This window comes from Juglans microcarpa x Juglans regia, chromosome 4D (assembly GCF_004785595.1).
Source record: "Juglans microcarpa x Juglans regia isolate MS1-56 chromosome 4D, Jm3101_v1.0, whole genome shotgun sequence".
NCBI classification, from domain to species: Eukaryota; Viridiplantae; Streptophyta; class Magnoliopsida; order Fagales; family Juglandaceae; genus Juglans; species Juglans microcarpa x Juglans regia.
The window spans coordinates 1,299,629-1,319,379 of NC_054600.1; the positions used below are offsets into that span (position 1 = coordinate 1,299,629).

Sequence of the window (19,751 nt, forward strand, 5' to 3'; positions counted from 1 at the left end):
TGCTTCCCAAACTTCCTCAGCATTTGAAGGGAAATTTCGTGCCTCATATATCTGGTTTTCTTTCTTTTCGACAATAGAGACAGCTTTACTCAATTGTCATATCCCTAGTTTGAGCTTTAAGTTCTCCTTAATCTTGGTCTAGAACCTTTCCTGCACAAGTTAATCAGATTTCATATTTTGTGTTTGACGTGTTCCACCTACAAAGAATCAGAGCCAACCGGATCAGGCAACAACACCCTTCATCTCCTCTGTTATAGTTTCGCATGTATTCACTCTCCAGGACTAGAGAGAACATACATATCTCTAGCACAACACAACTCGTTCACCTAATTCTTTTGGATGTTCTAAATGCATGTGAGAGACCATAGCGCATTCCCAATAATGAAGTGGAAATCCTGTGTCTTGACCTTCAGATTGCAACATGCCAGATTAGACCCAATTTTGAAGAAATTTTCAAAATTCTGGCGGGTGTGGGCAATGCTAAATAAAAGATATTGGTAAAATGGTAAAATCTAGGCATAGTCATTTAAGAGAGAGAGAGAGAGAGAGAGAGATAGAGAGAGAGAGAGAGAGAGAGAGAGAGAGAGAGATGAGAAGCAAGGTAGCACCCAATTTATGATCACAAAAGCAGCACCCAAAAGAAAGTTGACAAAGGTTTGTCGTTTATTTTAGAGTTTTGCTCGAGTTCTTCACAAGCCTACGAGCGGGAGAGATGTTCTGCATGAGCGGGACTGGGAGCCGGGAGGAGCAGTTCATCCTTGGAGACCAATAATACCTGCACAAAATACCGAGAGATAACATTAACATCATATGAACAGAAGGTGAAACCAAATTAAAAAACCAGGAAAAACCACAATGTCCATTTTTTCAAAGATCAATATAGACAAAATACACTATATTTTCAGCCACAGAGAGGGAGAAAGAGCATCAAATACAACTAGAAATCTTTTTCTTTTCGAAAGGATATTTCCCACCTACCCAATTGGGCACACCTAGTAACGATCAACCATAAAATTTCTACTCAATTTGCGCACCATATCATCAGTTATGTGATTGACCGTGTCTCTAGAAATACTAAAGAGCAGACTCTAAGCTAATATGGCAAATTTACATACCACAAGCTACTCGGCCACCAGCATTTCCAGTGCTTTTGCTAAGTTCATGTCCCCCTGGACATAAAACAATAGGAGATGAGCAAACAATGACTGAAAAGATTTTTTTTTTTTTTTTATAGGTAAAAAATGACTGAAAAGATTTAATTACGTGATAACGGTTATCTGTTATGGCAGGTTTGCCATAACGGTTACCACATTTACAAAAGTAATTAAAAAAAATTTTTCCACCAGTGAGAGCGGACAACATTTACAAAAGTAATTAAAATTTTTTTTTTTTATAAGTATTTACAAAGATAGCTAGCAAATAAAATACCAAAACTAATTTTTTTTTTTTTTACAAGTAAAAATATATTAATATCAATAGGCGTAACCAAGTACACTGGATGTATACAATAGAGAACACCTAGCCCATAATAAAGAGTCCCTGATGAACATCGCCCAAGTGGGAGACCAAAACTAATAATCAATCAGTAAAACATACAGCCCCAGTCTACATGTACTAATCTAGGAAGATACCTACTGCACCTTTTGAAGAATAGTCAAAAGCATCAAGGAAAATAGGAAAACTTCAATTACCAATTTCAATATTGGAAAATCAGTTCCTTAAATAGATCATTAAGGGGTGGCTATGCTTATCAAAAAAAATTAAGGGGTGGCTATGACCAGCTGCTGCTGCTTTGGAGACAAGCAATGCTTTCCAATACAATGCTCTTTTTGCCATAAATGTCAAGAATTAGAGCTACAGTGTTATTGCAAAATATGACAGACTTGAAAGGAGATATCAAAATGTCACATTTCTAAATTTACTATGCAACTAGAGCTTTAGCTTGAAGGGCTGACCTTTATCCCACAAAAAAGAAAAAGCCCTTACTCTCACTTCTTGTTTACTAGAGGAAAACACAATAACCTCTTGCTTCTTTTAACTCTAGGACGACACAATTTACGAAATTCCATGGACACAAATCGTGACTAGAGAGGGATTTCTCAAAAAGTTACCCTTGCCAAGATCATCTATATCTGCATGGACAACAACGGCCCTTCCGATAATGGAATTTGGTCCAGAAAGCGGAATCTGCAATTTCTAAAGTGCATGAGTAAATAGGAACCAAAGAGATAAACAGTATGTAGAGTATGAAACAAACCTGCTTGTCAGTTATTGCGATTTTGGCTGTGCCTGTATGACAAGAGTCGTGTTGAGAGTGTTAGTGAGTAACAAGTGTAGTTACAATCTCTCTCAAGCCTTCTTATAAGTCAACTAACAGATAAAAAACGTAAATAGTATAACATGATCGAATCTAATGATTGGGAAGCCATCAATGAACAGGTTGAAGACTGTAGAGACAAAGCAACACATACCATCCGCACCAGCAGTGATATTTCCCAGATCACCAGCATGACGATTCTCATCCTCTGGAGCACCATGCTCTTTGCCAGCAGGGTTGAAATGTGGTCCTACAAGCAGGTAGATAAAAAATGTAAAAACAAAAGGGAATGTATGTGGAACAAAGTAGGGTTTAATCGGGTTTCCCCTGGATGCTTTACATTCAAAGAAACAAGCATTATATCTTAGAACTATACCAGTTGACAAGCAACCATTTGTCGTGTCCCCAAGTGCATGAACATGGAAGCCATGGTGACCAGGCTTAAGGCCAGAAACATTTCCAGTTACTGTAGTAGAGCCTGAAAATTTGGGAACAAAAATGATTAGTTTAAATAGGAAAATAGCAATCTACATACCCTGAATGATCAGACAGGATATTGAAGTTACCATCAGCTTCTTGCGTGAAGTGAATAGTACCCTTGACATCCTCACTGTTTCCAAGAACAGCCACAGCCTTCACCATTGTTCTATGTGATCTAAATGAGACAGACTGTCAGGGCAATGTAACATAAGACGACCCTAAAAAGGAAATAGGAGGGCAAACTAGATTCAGAAAGAAAATACAACTAATAAAAAGGTTAACCTAGAACGATAAGAAAGCTGAATTGCTCAAAGTATGCTTGGATTATGGTGTAATTGGACTCATAAACCCTATTCAGTTATATTCAGGTAACCAAAAAGAAGGTTCCATTCCAAATTTGGGATAATCTAAATCTTGAATGGTCATTTGTTTTTGGCAGGAAACCTATTCTAAACAACAGAAAATTGAAAAATATAATAGTGGTCTCTAGTTTGAAGCTAGCAAACAGGTTTCTAGCACATATCCAGAAACAGAATCCACTTGGTTTAAGATAAGCAAAAAAACCAAAAAAAAATGAAATGAGCGGAAAAGCATAAAGAATAGCTAGACCATTCTATTCCTAAGCAAAAAATAAGACTTAGCTTATATGAACATATGGTCTAATTGAGGTGAGTATTTTTTTTTTTTTTTCAGCAGTAGAACGCAAAATATATGATATATATGGGTTGCTTTATTCACTCCAGTTTTTTTATTACATCCACATTCCAACAAAAGAGTACAACAAAAGAACTATACAAAACCGAAGTGAAAATAAAGAGAATAAAAGGGATGAATCAGATCACAAGAATCGAAAAGGCATCTAATCAAGAGCTGATGCTATATCTATGAAAAATGATAAAAAATCACAAACTAATAAAGCACATACTCCAGTATAACTTCCTCAAAAGTCAAATTCACGAAACAAGAACAGTGATATTAACAAGAAAAAGAAGTAGATCTTCGAGATCAAAAGAAAGTCCAGCTAAATTCGGGAAAGGAGAATTTTTTCTTAAGAATCGGATTAAAATAAACAAAACCCAGATCATTAAAGAACAATCTAAACCAAAGAGTGGAAAAACCCGGAGTGAAAAAATACAGAAACCGATGAGAGTTTCAGGGCTCACCCCAGAACACCCCTCGAGAGCTTAGCTGAGAGATAGATTGAGAGAGAGCTGAGGAAGAATCTGAAATCTGAAATCTGTGTCGGTGTGAAAAAAATATGGGCAAGTGAGTAGACACGCTGAGCAAGTGGCGTTTATTCTAGGTTGTTCCTCGAACTACCCACTTTTTGGATGGGGGTGTAAATGGTAATTAACTCAAAGTCATTGTTTGTTTTCCCATAAAAGAGGAGATGAAATATATTGGGATAAAATTTAGAAGTTTAATAAAATATTATTAAATATATTTTATTAATATTATTTTATTTTTTAATTTAAAAAAATTAAATTATTTATTATATTTTATATAAAAATTTAAAAAAATTATAATAATTAAATATGATAAAAGAAAAAATTTCGTAAAAATAATCTTGACCAAGTTTGGTATAACGAGTTTGACTTTGACCAGTTGGTGCGTGGCACTTGTGAGAGTGGTCTTGCTCAAATGTATCTTAAATGGGCTGGGCTCAATGCTTTGTCGTCTCAGATTTATGGGCTACCCACTAAAAAGGTTGAACAAAAAAAATAAAAAGTGTTTCCATTTTATTGTTTTTGCCCAAAACTTTTTCATTCTTTCGTTTGTTTTCGGGTGAGATAAATTGAAATTAAATTTAAAAATTAAATAAAATATTATTAAAATATATTTTTTTAATATTATTTTTATTTTAAAATTTTAAAAAAATTAAATTATTTATTTAATTTTATATAAAAATTTAAAAAAATTATAATAATTATATGAAATTGTGAAAACCAACTAATCGAAAAAAGACAAACACCACGTGGCCATCCGTCTCCATCACTGGCAATGCATGAGTCTTGTGCATGTCGATCTTATCTATTTGCGGCAAAAGCCAAAATCAATCTATTTCCACCTATTCTAATTCAACTATGTTCCTTTCTTTCCCTAACTAATCAATCATTCATGAGAAAACGAGATAATCAAAATCACCAAAACTAACCATTGTAGTGCTCCATCAACTGCAACTCCACATCCCATCAATTCAATTACAAATAAATCACCTTTTTAGGCAGTTCCCTCCTTGCCTTTGTCAAGGAATATTTTAGATTTTAGTTTTAGAAAATTTCTGTTCTAAAATCATGAGCTTTTGTTGAGAACCTCACCCTTTCTTCCATTATTGATTTAAATTGAGGTATTTATGATTGAAAAACACAGTTGTGCTGCAAATCATCCCTTTTTAATCTAAATTTAGCCATGAAGCTGAGATAGGAATAAGTCAAAATCTCTCAAGACCCTGGATAAGGATCTTTTTAATCATCCCTTTTTAATCTAAATTCAAATCTACCGTAGCACACCAATCAACATCAATTTTTAAATTTAGTTTTGTAGACTAAACATTTCTCTAATACAATAATTGAAATAACGTGTAACCATTAGTTTCTAAAACTCATAATTTGACACGACACGAACATGACCTGTGAACACGAATTCCCACCCCTACTATAAGAGCAAACTTACAAACTAATGTGGCTCAATTTGAAATGTTAGATCTATTTTATTATAAAATATCTTTCCTGACATACCATATCAATCCACGTCATTGTGTAAATTTACTTTTAAATGATTTCTTTGCATACCAAACATCTCTCTAATACAATAAGTGAAATGACCGCGCAACGACTATGGATAATCTAACACAAATAGTCAATGAAGGAATGAGATGTGCTTCACAATATGCAGCCCAGGGAATACTCTCTCCTTTGTTTAACAAGTGAACACAGAGGAGTATAGGTTCTCTCAAACATCAATTTCTGTAAAGTTACAATGTGTATTAGAAGTTAGACTGACTATATGGCTTAGAGGTGGATTCTTGCTCGAGCCACTTGCGAGATTTTTCCCATAGTTTGGTTTCAATACCTAGCTTCCTGAGCTCCAGAAGGCCACGCTCAACTGTCCATGTATCATAGATTAATCAAATTCCAGATTCACAATATATAGGAAAGACTAATAAAAAACTTCATATTAGGGGACCAAGACATAAATGGGACTCCTTCCAAATCTCACAAAAAGCCTGACAAGTTTCAGATTGGAGGAGTTATGTGGGGAAAGAATCTGAAGTTCAGTCCAAAGATTGTAATATTTAAGGTACCAAAAGAAAAGTAACATTGTTGAACAATCTGTGAACAAGAGAGTGAAAGAGAATACCATCAACTGCATCGTGTGAAGTAAGTGGTGACTTTGTGTTATGGTTGATCCAGAATTGCAAACGCTCATCTGCTATGTCTGTTTCCAGCCCATAGTTTTTTGCTCTTCTCCAGAAATATTTAAGCCAAGCCTACAAGAACATGACAGTGATCCAAGAGGCCATTCAACTTCAAAAGAAAATTGTGGTTAGGAGCTCTTTGAATTATATGCAAGACCTCCTCCTAATCATGCCCATCAAGTTATTCCTTAACCAAACTTCAAAAGATAAAGGGAGATCCCTGATGTATGCCAATTGATTTAACCTCCCTTCTAAATCATTTTATTCTGGTCGTTCCTAATACAGGGATACAACATAAACATATATAAAGGCAAAACTTTTTTGTCTTCCACTCAGGAAAATTGATCCCTAACAAAATTGATCCCTAACAATAACTTCGTTTCTCCGACCATAAAGAAAAATTGACAAATAGGGTTGAAAAAGCAAAGTCCTTCACACATTCTCAGGGTCACACTAAATATCTAAAATTGGTTAGTATAATCATTTGAAAGGGCAGGTTATAGTAATTTTGAACAGTTATCAGGGGAAAAAGAATAATAAGAAGGTTTTGTGTCAGTAACACAAGATCACTATTACCACCCATTATAGCAAAATCCAAATAAGATAATCTAATCCAGCCAATAGGAAAAAACATGCAGCATACCGATCCTTCCCCCACTTTTGATATTTCCTTTTTCCTGCACATTTCTAATTTTCTGCAACTACATAGCCCTCCAACTTGCACCATTTTTTGAGCATTCAAGATAATGCCGTGTACATAGAGGAAAGAAACGGTCAAATTTGACTGGTAAAATTTAAACCTTACGTACAATGCTCTAATTTTTCCAGTTATCCTACTTTCACGCTATTAGTTAGTTAGCCCTTCCCTGCTACCAAACATGCAACCTGACATTTCAAAACTCCCATGAATGAATTGTAGAAACAAGAAAAGAGTTCAAAGCAGTGATAAAAAAAAAAAAAAAAGCACTGAAGGTACTTTGTTGATAATCTAATGAAGAAACTCTGTATGAGAACCAAGATACATAAAGACAATACCGTGAACAAACTCATCACATTTTTCAACCCAAATAATAGTTTTGAACCATAAAGGTGTCACCATACCTGCTTAAAAAGCACCTCTTCGCATTCCTCTGGGCTCAATTCTGAGAGAAAATACAGTTATTTTAGATGATACTTGTAACATCTTTATATAAACAAAGAGATGAAAAATCCAACACCAACATTTTATGAGCAGTAAGGTTCATGTAGACAAGGTTACAAGTGACAACCATAATCATAGGAGATCGGCAACTCTGCTACTACAAATACGTGTACTAATATGGGGAAAAAATAAGTGCAACACAGTGTTTTAACTAAGAATAGAAACAAAACTTGTAAATAGACTTGAAACAAAAAAACAAGTAAATGACAAAATAATGTATATTCACACAATGAGCTTATTTAAATTGTTTGGGTCTTCAATCAGCATGAACAAAAACACGGCCAATTTAGATTAATCCAATAGATGGTGAATTTTAAATAAGAAGTACAAGGCTTTCTATGTATGCACAATTAACACATAAAGCACCTTTCTATCTGGTGAATGCAATGTGCAAAATGAAGCATTTATCTGATCATGAGTCCCCAATCTCAATCTTTTTGCATAAAATCAGTTTATATATTCTCAATCTTGCAAAAGCTTTAACTAAAATTAAAAGAGTGGAGTGATATAAACTTACCAAATGCTTCAAACTGTCCTTCAGATGCTAGCTTTACCTCTTCTACACCCAAATCAAGAGGTAGGAAAGAAACTTGTTAGACAACCAGAAGTCACTTTTTATGATATTTAAAGACAAGAAGAGCGATCAGTGTGATTAAGCAAGCAATCATGCTTTTCTGGGTTCTGGCCTATACAGATCAGGTTGTTTTGCTTGGAGGGCCATTGGTGGGATCCCGTTTTCTTTGTCTGTTAAGCCTTACATCTATGGTTTTTTATTTAGTAAACAAAAAAATCACTTATGTAACGTCATGGGAATAGTCAGTGCTAGAAGTCAGTCCGCCAAACAGCTACCCAGTCTCTGTCAAATTTTCCTTGTTCGCACACAATATTCCTTAAGTTTCTAGTGAAGTCCACATACCGGAGACAATCATGTGAGATTCATAAAGACATTAGTCGTGGAACAAGAAGAAAATACAAACTAAATGATTGCTTCTTATAAAAGTGTAACACCCCCTTCCCGTAGGCTAGGAGTGTCACGGTGGCGAAACTAGGGGCTTCTCTGTGGTGGTGCGACACCGAGAGAGAGAGAGAGATAAAGCGTGAGTCGGAGGTGCTCTATCACGCTGAAACACAGTCGAGAGAGAGAAGAGGCTGGCGGCGTCAGTCCTGGGCTTACCGAGAAGACGTGGGTTTGACGGGGAACAACCAGTCGGCAGTTTCTGTGTCGCCTAAGATGTCCCCGGCGTAAGGTGTGGCGGAACAACCAAGGCTGGCTGCGTCGAGGTGCGTCTACGGGTGCAAGAGGAGCACAGAGGCTTCGGCTTCGCGTTCATGGCTGCTGCGGCGTGCCTTGGAGGCTGAGGGTGGTCCGATGTATTCTATGGTGGCCGAAGGTGGCGTCGGCGTGTTCTGGGCAACGTGGAGTCGCCGCAGAAGAAAGTGGGTGATGGCGGTTTGCGGCGTGATAGGTTGGAGACGTTTCGGGTTGCTCTGTTTTGGAAGTGGAAAACAAAGGCGGTTGGTGCCGTTTACGTGGGCTGCGGGTAGTGTTTCCGTCGTGAACGTGGTTTGCACAGTGGCCTTCGGTGGTCGTCACGGAGGAGGTCTTGGGCGGTCTGCTGGACGAACTGAGGGGAGGTGGGGCGCAATGGCCGTGCGTGCTGGTTGGTGCTGTGTGGGTGAAGTGGGTAACGCATATATATATAGAGAAACTGATAAAAACCCTTGAGAAACAAATGGTAGAGAAACTGCATAATGTGAACGTATATCTCCCATGCAAGTTGTTGCCGTGAATGCCATAGGAATAGGAAGAAACAAAATATATATCCAAACCAAAAACTCTAGTAATCTGATAAAATCTAATAGTAATTATTAAAATTAATAAATGTAAAATCTGATAATAATAATAATAATAATAATAATAATAATATTATAGTTATAAGAAAAAAAAAAATGCATAAAACTTATCCTATGATTTAATCTTAGGATCGGGTTGTTACAAAAAGTCATTTGCTTGCATAGACAAACAACCAGCAGTTGGATTATGTAGTTCAAAATCTAACTGACCCTTTTACTGATGGGATGCAAACCGTTCGTTGTCCAAAATACCCGGAATGTGTACTGGAGAAGATCTCCTTTAAAAGAATTTGAAAATGCAATGAACATGAAAAACGATTATCCTATTATTTTTTGGCCAAAAGGAGAGAAAAAAAAGGGATAATTATAAAGCAATAATTAGTTCACACCTGAGACCCCATATCTCAGCGAACTCGGTCGCCGATTTTGAGCCATTGCAAGAGCCACTGCTTCCTCCACCTTTAAAATAATACATTAAAAAAATCTGGTTATAAGAAGCTGTTTTAAATGTAAATATAAGAAACAATCTATGAATCTGACACAAATGGTAGTTCAAAAAATGGCAGTTCTTTTTTGCCTAAATTGGCTTTTACAGATATACTGATGAGAAAAAAACCCAAAGTTAAATTTTCATCAATTCACTAGAACGAAAAGTCCCAACATTTGGTTCCTTAGGCAAACTCCTTAGAGATATCTGCGCTAATTGCATGCAAATTTAAACTTAAAAAGAATTCTGTTACAGATTGAAGGTCCAGTTGTTTACCATTAGTTACTAAAAAACAATCTCTAAAACGTTATAACTTAAATTTTTGTCATGACTAGAGAGCTAGTATAAGGTGTTTCAAAAGAATCAGAAGCAACTTAATAAGTGACACATTAAACAGCAACGTTCAGATATTGATTGGATAAGGCATTTATCTTGTCTAATAAAAAGAGAGAATAATGTTAACAGTAGAAAGAATAAATTTAATTTTCCACTTTGGGAGCGTGACTCACTTTTTTGAGTGAAACATGCAACTGTTTTAAAGTGTCAAGTAAGAAGGCAGAAAGCTAGAGGCAAAAGAGGCAGTGTATGAAACTTAGCTGTCCATTATTAGGACATACATATCTTTCTTTGGGTACTCCCCATCAAGCAGTACAGAAAGCAGATTCATAGAAACTGCAGATTTTCACGTGCACTTATCGGTTGTGAAGACTTTCAGGAGAAGACAGATGATATTCACAAACAGATGTCTGCCAAACTATGAAGAGCAAGGATATGACCAGAAACCTTTAGTGAAGCCAGTTCCCGCAGACCTTTCTCAACTACAAGCATGTTCTCAATATTCCCATCTCCAGAAAGTTCATTCAAATCACATGGAACTTTCTCTCTTTCCTCTAAATCATCATTTGCTGATTAGCATGGAGATCAAATAAAGACAATGAGTCAAACTAAGGTATAATGAATGTGTACAACAAATAAAAAAGCAATGGAGAAAATCCATTATCATCACAACATGCAGAAAAAATGAAAGACAAATGGGAAGGCATTCGAAAAACTTCTTACGGATCTCTTCCTTGGCTTTCTGTCCAGCAGCTAATACAACATCCACAGGCTGAGAGACTAAAGACAACCAGTACTCATATCTTGCTCCAGCAATCTCTGCGTGAATACCTGCCAAATGTTACAAGTGCCCAACAGTCACCAAAGAAGTTTTCATACTAAATGTGCTCAAATTCATTAATACATTAGAAGGCATAACAGTAACTTCATGAATTAATTCTCTCTATTTAAACATTTTCCCCACAATATCACATCAATAGGAAAGCTACCACTGGAGTAGGACCCAAAGCATCTAAGCACAAAATGAAGTTTCATCAATATAACTTCATAAGTGAAGAGAACATAGACTGCATTTTTAACCTTTGTAAGGACTGCAGGGTCACACCGAGTAACTGTTAAAGAACATGGTTTGTTGATTTGTACAATATATTAGGCTAGAGGAGCTATCAACCTAACTTCTCATGACTTACATGCGTTCTTCCCACTTTCTAAGGGCTCGTTTAGTTCCTTGACTGTACTCAGCTCAGCTGAGTTCGGTTCAGGTTTAGACCTCTTCTAATATCCAAATACTCAACTCTCAAATCACTAAACTCATCTCAACTCAACACCTCTTTACACATGGGACCTACAACCTTTTTCAACTTCCCATAAATACATTTAAACTCATCTTAACATCCAAACACATTTGAACTCATCTTAGGCGGGCCCCACAGAACTCACTCCACCATCTCAACTCACTACTATTCATAGAGAATTTCAACTCAGCTTAGCATCCGAACGCAGCCTAAATGATCTATTGTGGATATCCAAATCTTCACTTTGGTCAGTAGCAAGCAAGTATTGCTATTAGTTTAAGCTTTGGGGGCATTTAATGAAGCAACTTCTAGAAGGCTTAAATTCCAAAGATATGTTTATTTAACTTTTTTGAGCAATTTTAAACTTGAGAAATTTTAGACAGGGATATGTACATCCCACAATTCTAGGATAAAATTTAACAGAGAAGATCAAAACTTAGTGCCCTGAAGCTTACAAGTGTAGTCAATTTAAGCAACTTAGCGAAGCCATAATCTCAATTTATTGGGATCTGTGATTGATACTCATCAACTAAATCGGGAGGGTTTGTTCCTTACCAAAATTCTATTTTATATAAAAGTATACTATCTGTTTTGTCCTCATTCATAAATCCTTTTCCACTACTGTTATTTATTTAAAGGTACTTTTGGCAAATGAGATAAGATGAGAAATTCTCAAAACTTCTCACAATTTCTTTCCCAAATATCACTCAAATACAAAATACTTTTCAATTTCAAATCTTCAACTTTTTCATCTAATCATTTACCTAATCATTACAACTTTTACAAACTTCAAAATAAAACACAAAATCAATACAAATTTTTCGAACTTCAAAACAAAAATAATATTAAACCATTTCTCTCACTTTTTCCAAAAATAATATTAAACCATTTCTCTCCCATTCCCAACTTTTTCTCTCTCATTTCCCAAAACCAAATAAATCATTTTAACTAAAACCATTTCATTACTATTCACAAATAATTTCACTACTATTCACATAGTTCTGAGACACTCCAAGTGTCCAAACAAGCCCTTAGACCTCCCTCATGCAACCAAACATGGAAATAATCTTTCTGTAAGATCAAATGCATCATGCCATGAATTTGGAATGACCAAACAACTAAGTAAAATATATGTTCCTTGGCCCTTGGCTCGGAAAAGAAAGGGGTGGGATGTTAGAGTAAGTCATATGTTCAAGTTTTGCTCAGAATATAAAAAATTGCAAACTATATGTATACCTAATGCAAAAAGGTTGCCATTTAGACAAAGATTAAACATGGGAAATTTGAAGTTATGTAGAACTTTACCATGTCGAACACATAAACTCCAATAATGAGCAAGCCAACACCTCTTCAGAACAACTTCTTCCTATAAAATAAGCCACAAATCACGTTCTAACTCATGGAGTTTTAAGGAAACCAATATTACTAATATAAGGTAAGAATTGAAAATAGACCATCTCTTCCTGAGTCAATATCATTCTCTGAGTCATAACTTGAAGTGATTTTAGCTCACATTCAGCTTTGTGCAGCTGCTCCAAAGCAGATGTTGCCTCATCCCTTGCATTCTAAGTCAAAGTTCAAGGGAAAGTGTAAACTTAAATACACAGGACATTGCTATTCCCCAGTAAATAATGATAGGTATAAAATAAAAGAAAGAACCAAACATACAAGCTAGAAGTTCGGGATACCTCAGCTTCTGTCCGGAGGGCAACAGTCTCAGTACTAACACCATGAGTTTGTGCAGCAACTCTCAGAGCAGCCTGCAATGAAAACTGTGGTCATATTCCATCTCATTGACAAACTGAATGATGTTAGACTTCAAAACAGAGAGAAGAGATTGCCGTCTACAACATGGTGATCAATTAAACAAACAAGCATCAGCCATGTGATATAGCAAAAATGAGACAAAATCCTTGGAAATAGTATACAATATGATACAGAGTATTTGTACGTCATGTTCTGTCCATGTTAAAACTTAAAAAAAAAAATAGTTCAATTACTAGGATACACTCATACACCATATCAAAATCTTGTTTGTGCCCAAGTTCCTAGGGTCTGTTCTGTTCTTTATTGGTCAGATTTCTTCTGTAATGTATCCTAATAATTGATATGGTTCTAAGGATTTTACCAGTAGAGTCAACTTGTTCTTCATAATCTATCAAGCATGTTGTGGACTCTTGCACAACTAGATTTTTTAATTAATTAAATATGTATACAAATAGCACGGTGCATGACACACACTGTAAGGAGGGATTCTCAACTTATTGATTTTTTGGCTTTCAATTATATCTTTTAAGATTTATATAACAGCTGTAAGTGAAATTGTGAAGATCATTTTATTATATCTATGTTTGTTCAATCAAAATTTTTGAAGCACATCTTTAAGACTTGTAATAACACTATTTTCCTGTCTTTTTCCCCAAAAAAAATTAAATATGTTAACAACCAAAAGTGATATAATTCAGCAACTCCCAGATAAAGCAGCTTATGAATGGTGAGGTTGGTATACCTTTGAAAAGAAAGCTTGAGCCATCACAGAAAGGACAGAAAATACTTCTTCAAAAAAAGAGTCTGGTATACTGGTGAAAATAAAGCGTTCATTTGAGAAGAAAATAGTGCTCCATATTTATATGAACAGGCTGCCTGTTGTGTTGTGTGTAAAGAGTCTAATAGCATAAACTAAAGAATATGTGTGCCATGGGTCCATGTCTGGATTCAGTATCCCAAATGAATTAAGATGTGCAGAATATATGCATGGTGATTTGGTAGCATAAAATGTATACAAGAACATTTAAGTACCCAATACTCTATATTTTAAGTAAATGAATTGTCAGAAATTATATGATTAGTATACGCTTGCAGAATTTTGTGTGGTGTAGAGATAACAATGGTCTTAGCACCACAAACCTCCCTTTGCTGCAGGGCTGCCTCCTTTCTGAGGAGTAAAAAAACAGAGAGAATTAGTATAAAGAAAACATAGCAAAATTCACAACTAAAAATGAGCCTTGAGCTTGCCTGCTTAAAAGGCGGGCTTCTAAAGTTACACCTTCTCCAAGAGTAGCAATCTAAAGAAAAGCATATAAAAAATTAAAGGGAAAATAGATCCCTTTGAGACTAGAATTGCATAACTGTAAGCAAATTGAACACACCAACATGCAACATAAGACTTGGAAGGATAATAATTAGGAATCATAATATTAAGTACATCTGAAATTCATACAGAAATTAGTCATCCATTAAGTACAAGACTAAATAACTTCTTATAGACAAGAATAACATACGAACACCATGTTTCTATGTGCTTTCAAGATATATAGTTCCAAAAAAGCACTTACTAAAATAGGGCCAGATCCATTTAAGGATTAACCTATGCCCATCATAGGTCTATTTCTCTCTATTCATATATATAGACTAGTGCATTATCTATGCCCATGCAGTTGTCTCTTATTTATTCAGATAATTACAATAAATGGGTGGATGCAACAAAAGTGAAAATAATGCAGCAATCCAAAACACTTACTCACTTAAATACCATAAAGAAAAAAAAAATGACATTTTGTTACTTATACACATCCTCTAATTGGTTGTCCCACTCATTACAAACAATGAGAAATGTTATTCCAAAGCTTTTTATCATCATTCCCTAATGTGCCAGCAAACAATTGGAAAACTGTGTTACTTTTCACTTATCTACAAATAAATTTGATGCGGTATCAGGAGATAATGAAAGGATGATGATTAAAAGGCTTATAAATATTACTTTTCATAACCAATTACCTGTTTCTCAAGTTGCCGAGCTCTCACCTCTGCTTCCTCAAGCCTCTCCTCTGCAAGTCGCAGCTGAAGAAGCACATTTTTTTGGCACATATCAGAATATGTGACCAAGATAAATATATGATACATGATCTATATCAGACCATGGGGACACTATAATTCTCTGCCCAAAATAACATCTTCTTTTGCTGAATGAATGCTGCTGCAACAGCAATATTCACATGACAAGTGCTCAGTTTGATCATAAAGATAATTTGGAGATTTCTATTGCAGCATTCCCCAAACATTAACCAAGAGCCAAAGAGAATTGGTTTGATGTGAACGAGTAAAATATGATTCTCCTTAAAATAAAGCATTGTTACTACAAGCTAGAGTAAAACATATTTACAATACAAGCAAAAACGAAGTGCAAAATGATGTTGGCATCACCTTTTCGAGTAAACTTCCATTTTCTTCCTGTAGCATATCAAGCTGCGATGGAATTGATACCTCATTAATAGATTTTCAAAAAAGATACAAAATTTTCGCAATGTATCCCAATTGCAAAGGCTAATTGCAAAATGAAGTGCATTAAGCAACTTTCAGGCATTACAATTCAAGTCGATAAATAACCATTGACCTTAAAAGCACAGATGATATCATCTTAAAAGGCAGCCATACCTCATCTTGTAGAGCAGAAGAACTCTGATTAGAGGTTTCTTTTAGGTTCATACTCCCCAAATCCATTGACAGCCTGCTCATTGTCCAAAACTACAAAGGATTAGTTATCAAGTAGCAAATGTTTAAAGGAAATTTGGAATCCAAATTGATAGAAGAAGTATTGTTTTATACGTATATATATATATATAAGTATAAACTAAGTATAAAAATAGAAGACGTATTTTGAAACACCCTTGTGACAGCATGTAGGAACTGATGTTTTACAAAAGTAGTGCTGTACACTTCATAACACTAGTCATGTACATACACATTTACTAACAGAATGACAGCCAAGCTCTTCAAACTCAGGCACCAAACAAGCTTAATGAGGGCATGGATTCCTCACTTCTGTTGTGAAATTGTCCAGCAAATATTATTCCTCATTGAATTTGGTCTGGTATTTTCAAGCGTCAAAGGCCAGGTTAATGGGCGAAACCACATTGAATATACAAATTGGAAACAAATACGAAATATCTTAGATTCAACTATTAGCCCCACGAAGGAGAAAGATGAAGAAGATGATGATATGATTCTTAGAGCTTCAAGATACCTTTTGCCTCTCCTATTATCGATAGGAGACTCTGATGGAATCGCGAAAGTGGCAGGCCTTAGTGATATTGGTACACTAGATGGTACCAAGGGAACTGTCTTGACTCCTAATAGAGGACGAGCAGCTGATGTAGAATGAGCAGATGGAGGCTGTTCAATGGAATTGGTAGGCTGAGAAGATCGGCCAGTTATTGTAGACCGAGCAGGTAGAGGTTTTTCCATAGAGTTAGTGGATTGATATGGCCGGCTATCTGAGGTTGAACGAGCTGAGGATGTTTGTTCAACGGAGTTGATAGATAGAGAAGATCGGCCAACTGATGGAGAGCGTGCGGATGGAGGTTGTTCTTGAACTGAACGAACTGTCTAATAAAAGCAACATTGAAGTATCAAATATAAATAAGATAAGTACTATCAACATTGAAAGTTGAATAATTTTTTCTTGCTTTCCCAAATGCAATCATAAAAATAAAAATAAAAAATAAAATCAGCCACATCTATTAACATTCCAAGTGCCATATTCCTCGCCATTTAAAAAAAAAAACATACAGGACCATAAATAAGAATGGTAAAACATGATATAAGTAGTTTACAAGTTCCTCAAATGTCCTGATCTGAAAAAACATTATGCATCACGACTCATTTTGATATTCTGACCAACATGTTAAGTTTTCCACATTGTGTATTCTAGTCTGACCAGAATATTTTCCTGTTAGTTTATGATGATGCAATGCACTTTAGGAAGGAATACAAAAGGTCAAATGATGAAAAGGAAAAAAGGAACAAGCTTGATCAGCTGCATGTTGATATTCTGACCAACATGTTAAGTTTTCCACATTGTGTATTCTAGTCTGACCAGAATATTTTCCTGTTAGTTTCTGATGATGCAATGCACTTTAGGAAGGAATACAAAAGTTCAAATGATGAAAAGGAAAAAAGGAACAAGCTTGATCAGCTGCATACACCACAACTACTCATCAGGACAATATCATTAACAATTTCTTACATAATATTTAGCAGAGTTAAAACAGAAATATCAACATGCTTCTTGACTTCAAGGAAACTGATTGTTTGAATCCCTACAAACCTTCTTTCATAAATATAATGCATTCTTTTATAATCACATTGTGGCTAATTAAAATTCTAATAATTATTTCCACCGTACTATCAAGTACCATTTTGTGATTCCGTAAGCGCTAATCTTGAAAATTACATAGCAATAATTAGTACTTGCCATTCCATGAACATAGTAAAATAGTTCATCAATATCATTAACTGTGCATAGATAGAATCCTAATAATCTTAACTACAAAAAAAAAAACCATGTTTCTTTTTGGAAAATTACTCGACAAACACAATGTTAGACATAGTTATTATGCCAATTACCATTGGAGAGATAGACCGCACTGACCGTCCACCTGCAAGCCCTATGCTCCCAACGCCACCCACTGTCGTGATATAATCATCAAAAAGATCATCCTCCTCATCACCCTCATCGGCTTGTTGATGTGCCATCACCTGCGCAAGCCTCTGTGCTGCAGCTTTCTGCTTCTTCAAGTTTGCCCCCGTGAGGGACCCCGACCGTGCATGGCGGTTCCTTGGCGACATCATTGGCGATGATGGTGCCCCCGGCGTCCCCGTCCCCGTCCCCGTCCCCGTTGCGCTCTTCTGTCTAATATACACCGGTCTCATTCGGTCCATCGCTACTGCCTGAAAAAAAAAATTAAAAAGAAAAATAAATCAGATTCTGATGAAAAACAAATGCATTACCTGACATATATAGACATCAAGAAAAACAACATTTTCGAAACAAACCTAATGTAATAATTGCGGCTTCGGGGGATAAGGTGAATGAGTTGATCTTCTGATTTGGGGTTGCTTAGAGTGCAAGTAAACATAATCTGATCATTATGTTTTGCCCGTAGGCCCCAAACCCAACATCGTTGATACAGTATATATAAAAAGAAAAAAACAACACTGGCTGCAAATGAATTAGAACAATCACAACAGATCTTTCATGCAAAAATCGCTGAAAATCCACTACTTCGAAAAAACAAAAAAAAACGATGTGAAAGATTTCCAAATCTTTCTTACATTTTTAGGATTTTGGAATTTCGTTGTAGAATGCTGGAAAAGGATGGGATCCGAACGTTAAGGCAAGGAGGTGAAAGTGGAGGTTTTGGCGTATGTAATGCCACGTTTGGTTTGAAAGAGTAACGGTCAATTTGGACAAAGATTTTCTTTCTTCTGGTACATGTTTTGTTAAGTGCAAACCTCCAATAACTTTCACCTATGCTTTTTTTATCGTTCTCAAAACGAACTTCTATTGGATTTTTTTTTTCTGTCTTTTTTTTTTTTTTTTTGAGATTTGCTTGCATAACTCGTGGATTAACAAATGCATTATAACTTTAAAAAAAAAAAATAAAACACTTATCATTTTTAGTTTAGCTTATTTGAAAAACTTTTACATCCATGATATATTGGGTGTGTGAAAAATAAAATTTATGAATAAATCTACTCTCTTTTTTTAAAATGATATTTGCAGTCTTGAAATGTGAGAATTCCGTTCATTTTCTTTTTAAAAAATGATTAAATTTGTGATCTATATGTAAATAGTAGATCCCTTTTTTTAAAAGCGGATGTGCGAAAATATTGATTTTATATTAAATTTTGAGTATAATAAAATAGTATCAAGTGAGAGTTTATGATGGTCATAGCCATCAATTGAGTCACCTTCGGTAATTACTTTGTCTTGCTTTCATTTGATTAACTCTTAAATTGCTAGATAGGTTGGTATAGCTTCTCTTTGGCATGGATAGCTAGATAACTTATTTTTGGGAATTTTGACAGCCATTTTTATGTTTTATATTCCAAGTAAATAATTTTGAGATGTAAAACATTAAACACAATTACAAGTTTTATTGCCAAAAAAAAATCTTATATAAGTTGACAACTCGAGTTATTAGTGTGTCAACTAGTTTATAAGTCTTTTACCTCGTACCTATACTCTTGTGATTGCATTCAAGATTTTAGATGAGATGAGATGAGATGGATAGTGAGATGAGATGGTTTTAGATGAGTTAAATAAATATTATTATAATATTATTTTTTAATATTATAATTATTTTAGAATTTGAAAAAATTTAATTGTTTATTATTTTTGTGTAAAAATTTAGAAAAATTGTAATGATAAAATGAGTTAAGTTGAGTTGAGATGATTTATATCCAAACGAGCACTTAAGGCTATGTTTGAATGTTAAAATGGGTTGAGTTTAATTATGAATAGTAGTGTTTCAGTTCGAGTCCCCTTAGGGCCACTAGAGATTTACCTGGTCGTTAACTTC

The 19,751-nt window shown here is 35.2% G+C and overlaps 2 protein-coding genes across 6 annotated transcripts; both read right to left on the reverse strand.

Annotated features, from left to right (window-relative positions):
* Positions 1 to 590: 590 nt before the first annotated feature.
* Positions 591 to 4,114, reverse strand: LOC121261494 (superoxide dismutase [Cu-Zn] 4A). 3 transcript variants are annotated; one of them, XM_041163904.1, is made up of 8 exons: positions 3,961 to 4,114; positions 2,884 to 3,015; positions 2,694 to 2,795; positions 2,472 to 2,567; positions 2,258 to 2,289; positions 2,112 to 2,187; positions 1,116 to 1,169; positions 591 to 775 (listed from the first exon to the last, which is right to left on the reverse strand). In XM_041163904.1, the coding sequence occupies exons 2-8, from the start codon at positions 2,957 to 2,959 to the stop codon at positions 753 to 755; spliced, it is 459 nt and encodes a 152-aa protein (XP_041019838.1). In that variant the 5' UTR covers positions 2,960 to 3,015; positions 3,961 to 4,114; the 3' UTR covers positions 591 to 752. The 3 variants fall into 3 exon arrangements, with proteins under 3 accessions (XP_041019838.1, XP_041019837.1, XP_041019839.1); XM_041163903.1 differs by having other exon boundaries at positions 2,884 to 2,972; positions 3,961 to 4,086; XM_041163905.1 differs by having other exon boundaries at positions 2,884 to 2,986; positions 3,961 to 4,047.
* A 1,381-nt stretch (positions 4,115 to 5,495) lies between these two features.
* On the reverse strand, positions 5,496 to 18,662 carry LOC121261492 (coiled-coil domain-containing protein SCD2-like). 3 transcript variants are annotated; one of them, XM_041163901.1, is made up of 18 exons: positions 18,223 to 18,662; positions 17,794 to 18,117; positions 16,412 to 16,773; positions 15,823 to 15,895; positions 15,592 to 15,633; positions 15,166 to 15,228; positions 14,404 to 14,453; positions 14,296 to 14,323; positions 13,077 to 13,148; positions 12,843 to 12,953; positions 12,694 to 12,754; positions 10,817 to 10,924; positions 10,541 to 10,662; positions 9,660 to 9,729; positions 7,934 to 7,972; positions 7,317 to 7,357; positions 6,158 to 6,287; positions 5,496 to 5,902 (listed from the first exon to the last, which is right to left on the reverse strand). In XM_041163901.1, the coding sequence occupies exons 2-18, from the start codon at positions 18,106 to 18,108 to the stop codon at positions 5,784 to 5,786; spliced, it is 1,806 nt and encodes a 601-aa protein (XP_041019835.1). In that variant the 5' UTR covers positions 18,109 to 18,117; positions 18,223 to 18,662; the 3' UTR covers positions 5,496 to 5,783. The 3 variants fall into 3 exon arrangements, 2 of the variants coding, with proteins under 2 accessions (XP_041019835.1, XP_041019834.1); XM_041163900.1 differs by having other exon boundaries at positions 5,497 to 5,902; positions 7,934 to 7,975; XR_005939908.1 differs by lacking the exons at positions 5,496 to 5,902; positions 6,158 to 6,287 and having other exon boundaries at positions 7,337 to 7,357; positions 7,934 to 7,975; positions 10,375 to 10,662.
* Between the last annotated feature and the right edge of the window lie 1,089 nt (positions 18,663 to 19,751).

Coding starts and splice junctions, on each gene's coding strand:
- LOC121261494 (XM_041163904.1), bottom strand. CDS start 2,959: ATGGTGAAGGCTGTGGCTGTTCTTGGAAACAGTGAGGATGTCAAGGGT. Junction 2,796..2,883: donor CTTCACGCAAGAAGCTGATG/GTAACTTCAATA, acceptor CCAAATTTTCAG/GCTCTACTACAGTAACTGGA. Junction 2,290..2,471: donor TATCACTGCTGGTGCGGATG/GTATGTGTTGCT, acceptor CTTGTCATACAG/GCACAGCCAAAATCGCAATA.
- LOC121261492 (XM_041163900.1), bottom strand. CDS start 18,108: ATGGACCGAATGAGACCGGTGTATATTAGACAGAAGAGCGCAACGGGG. Junction 15,229..15,591: donor ATGGAAGTTTACTCGAAAAG/GTGATGCCAACA, acceptor GTGCTTCTTCAG/CTGCGACTTGCAGAGGAGAG. Junction 10,925..12,693: donor GAGTTTATGTGTTCGACATG/GTAAAGTTCTAC, acceptor AACATTTGGCAG/GTATTCACGCAGAGATTGCT.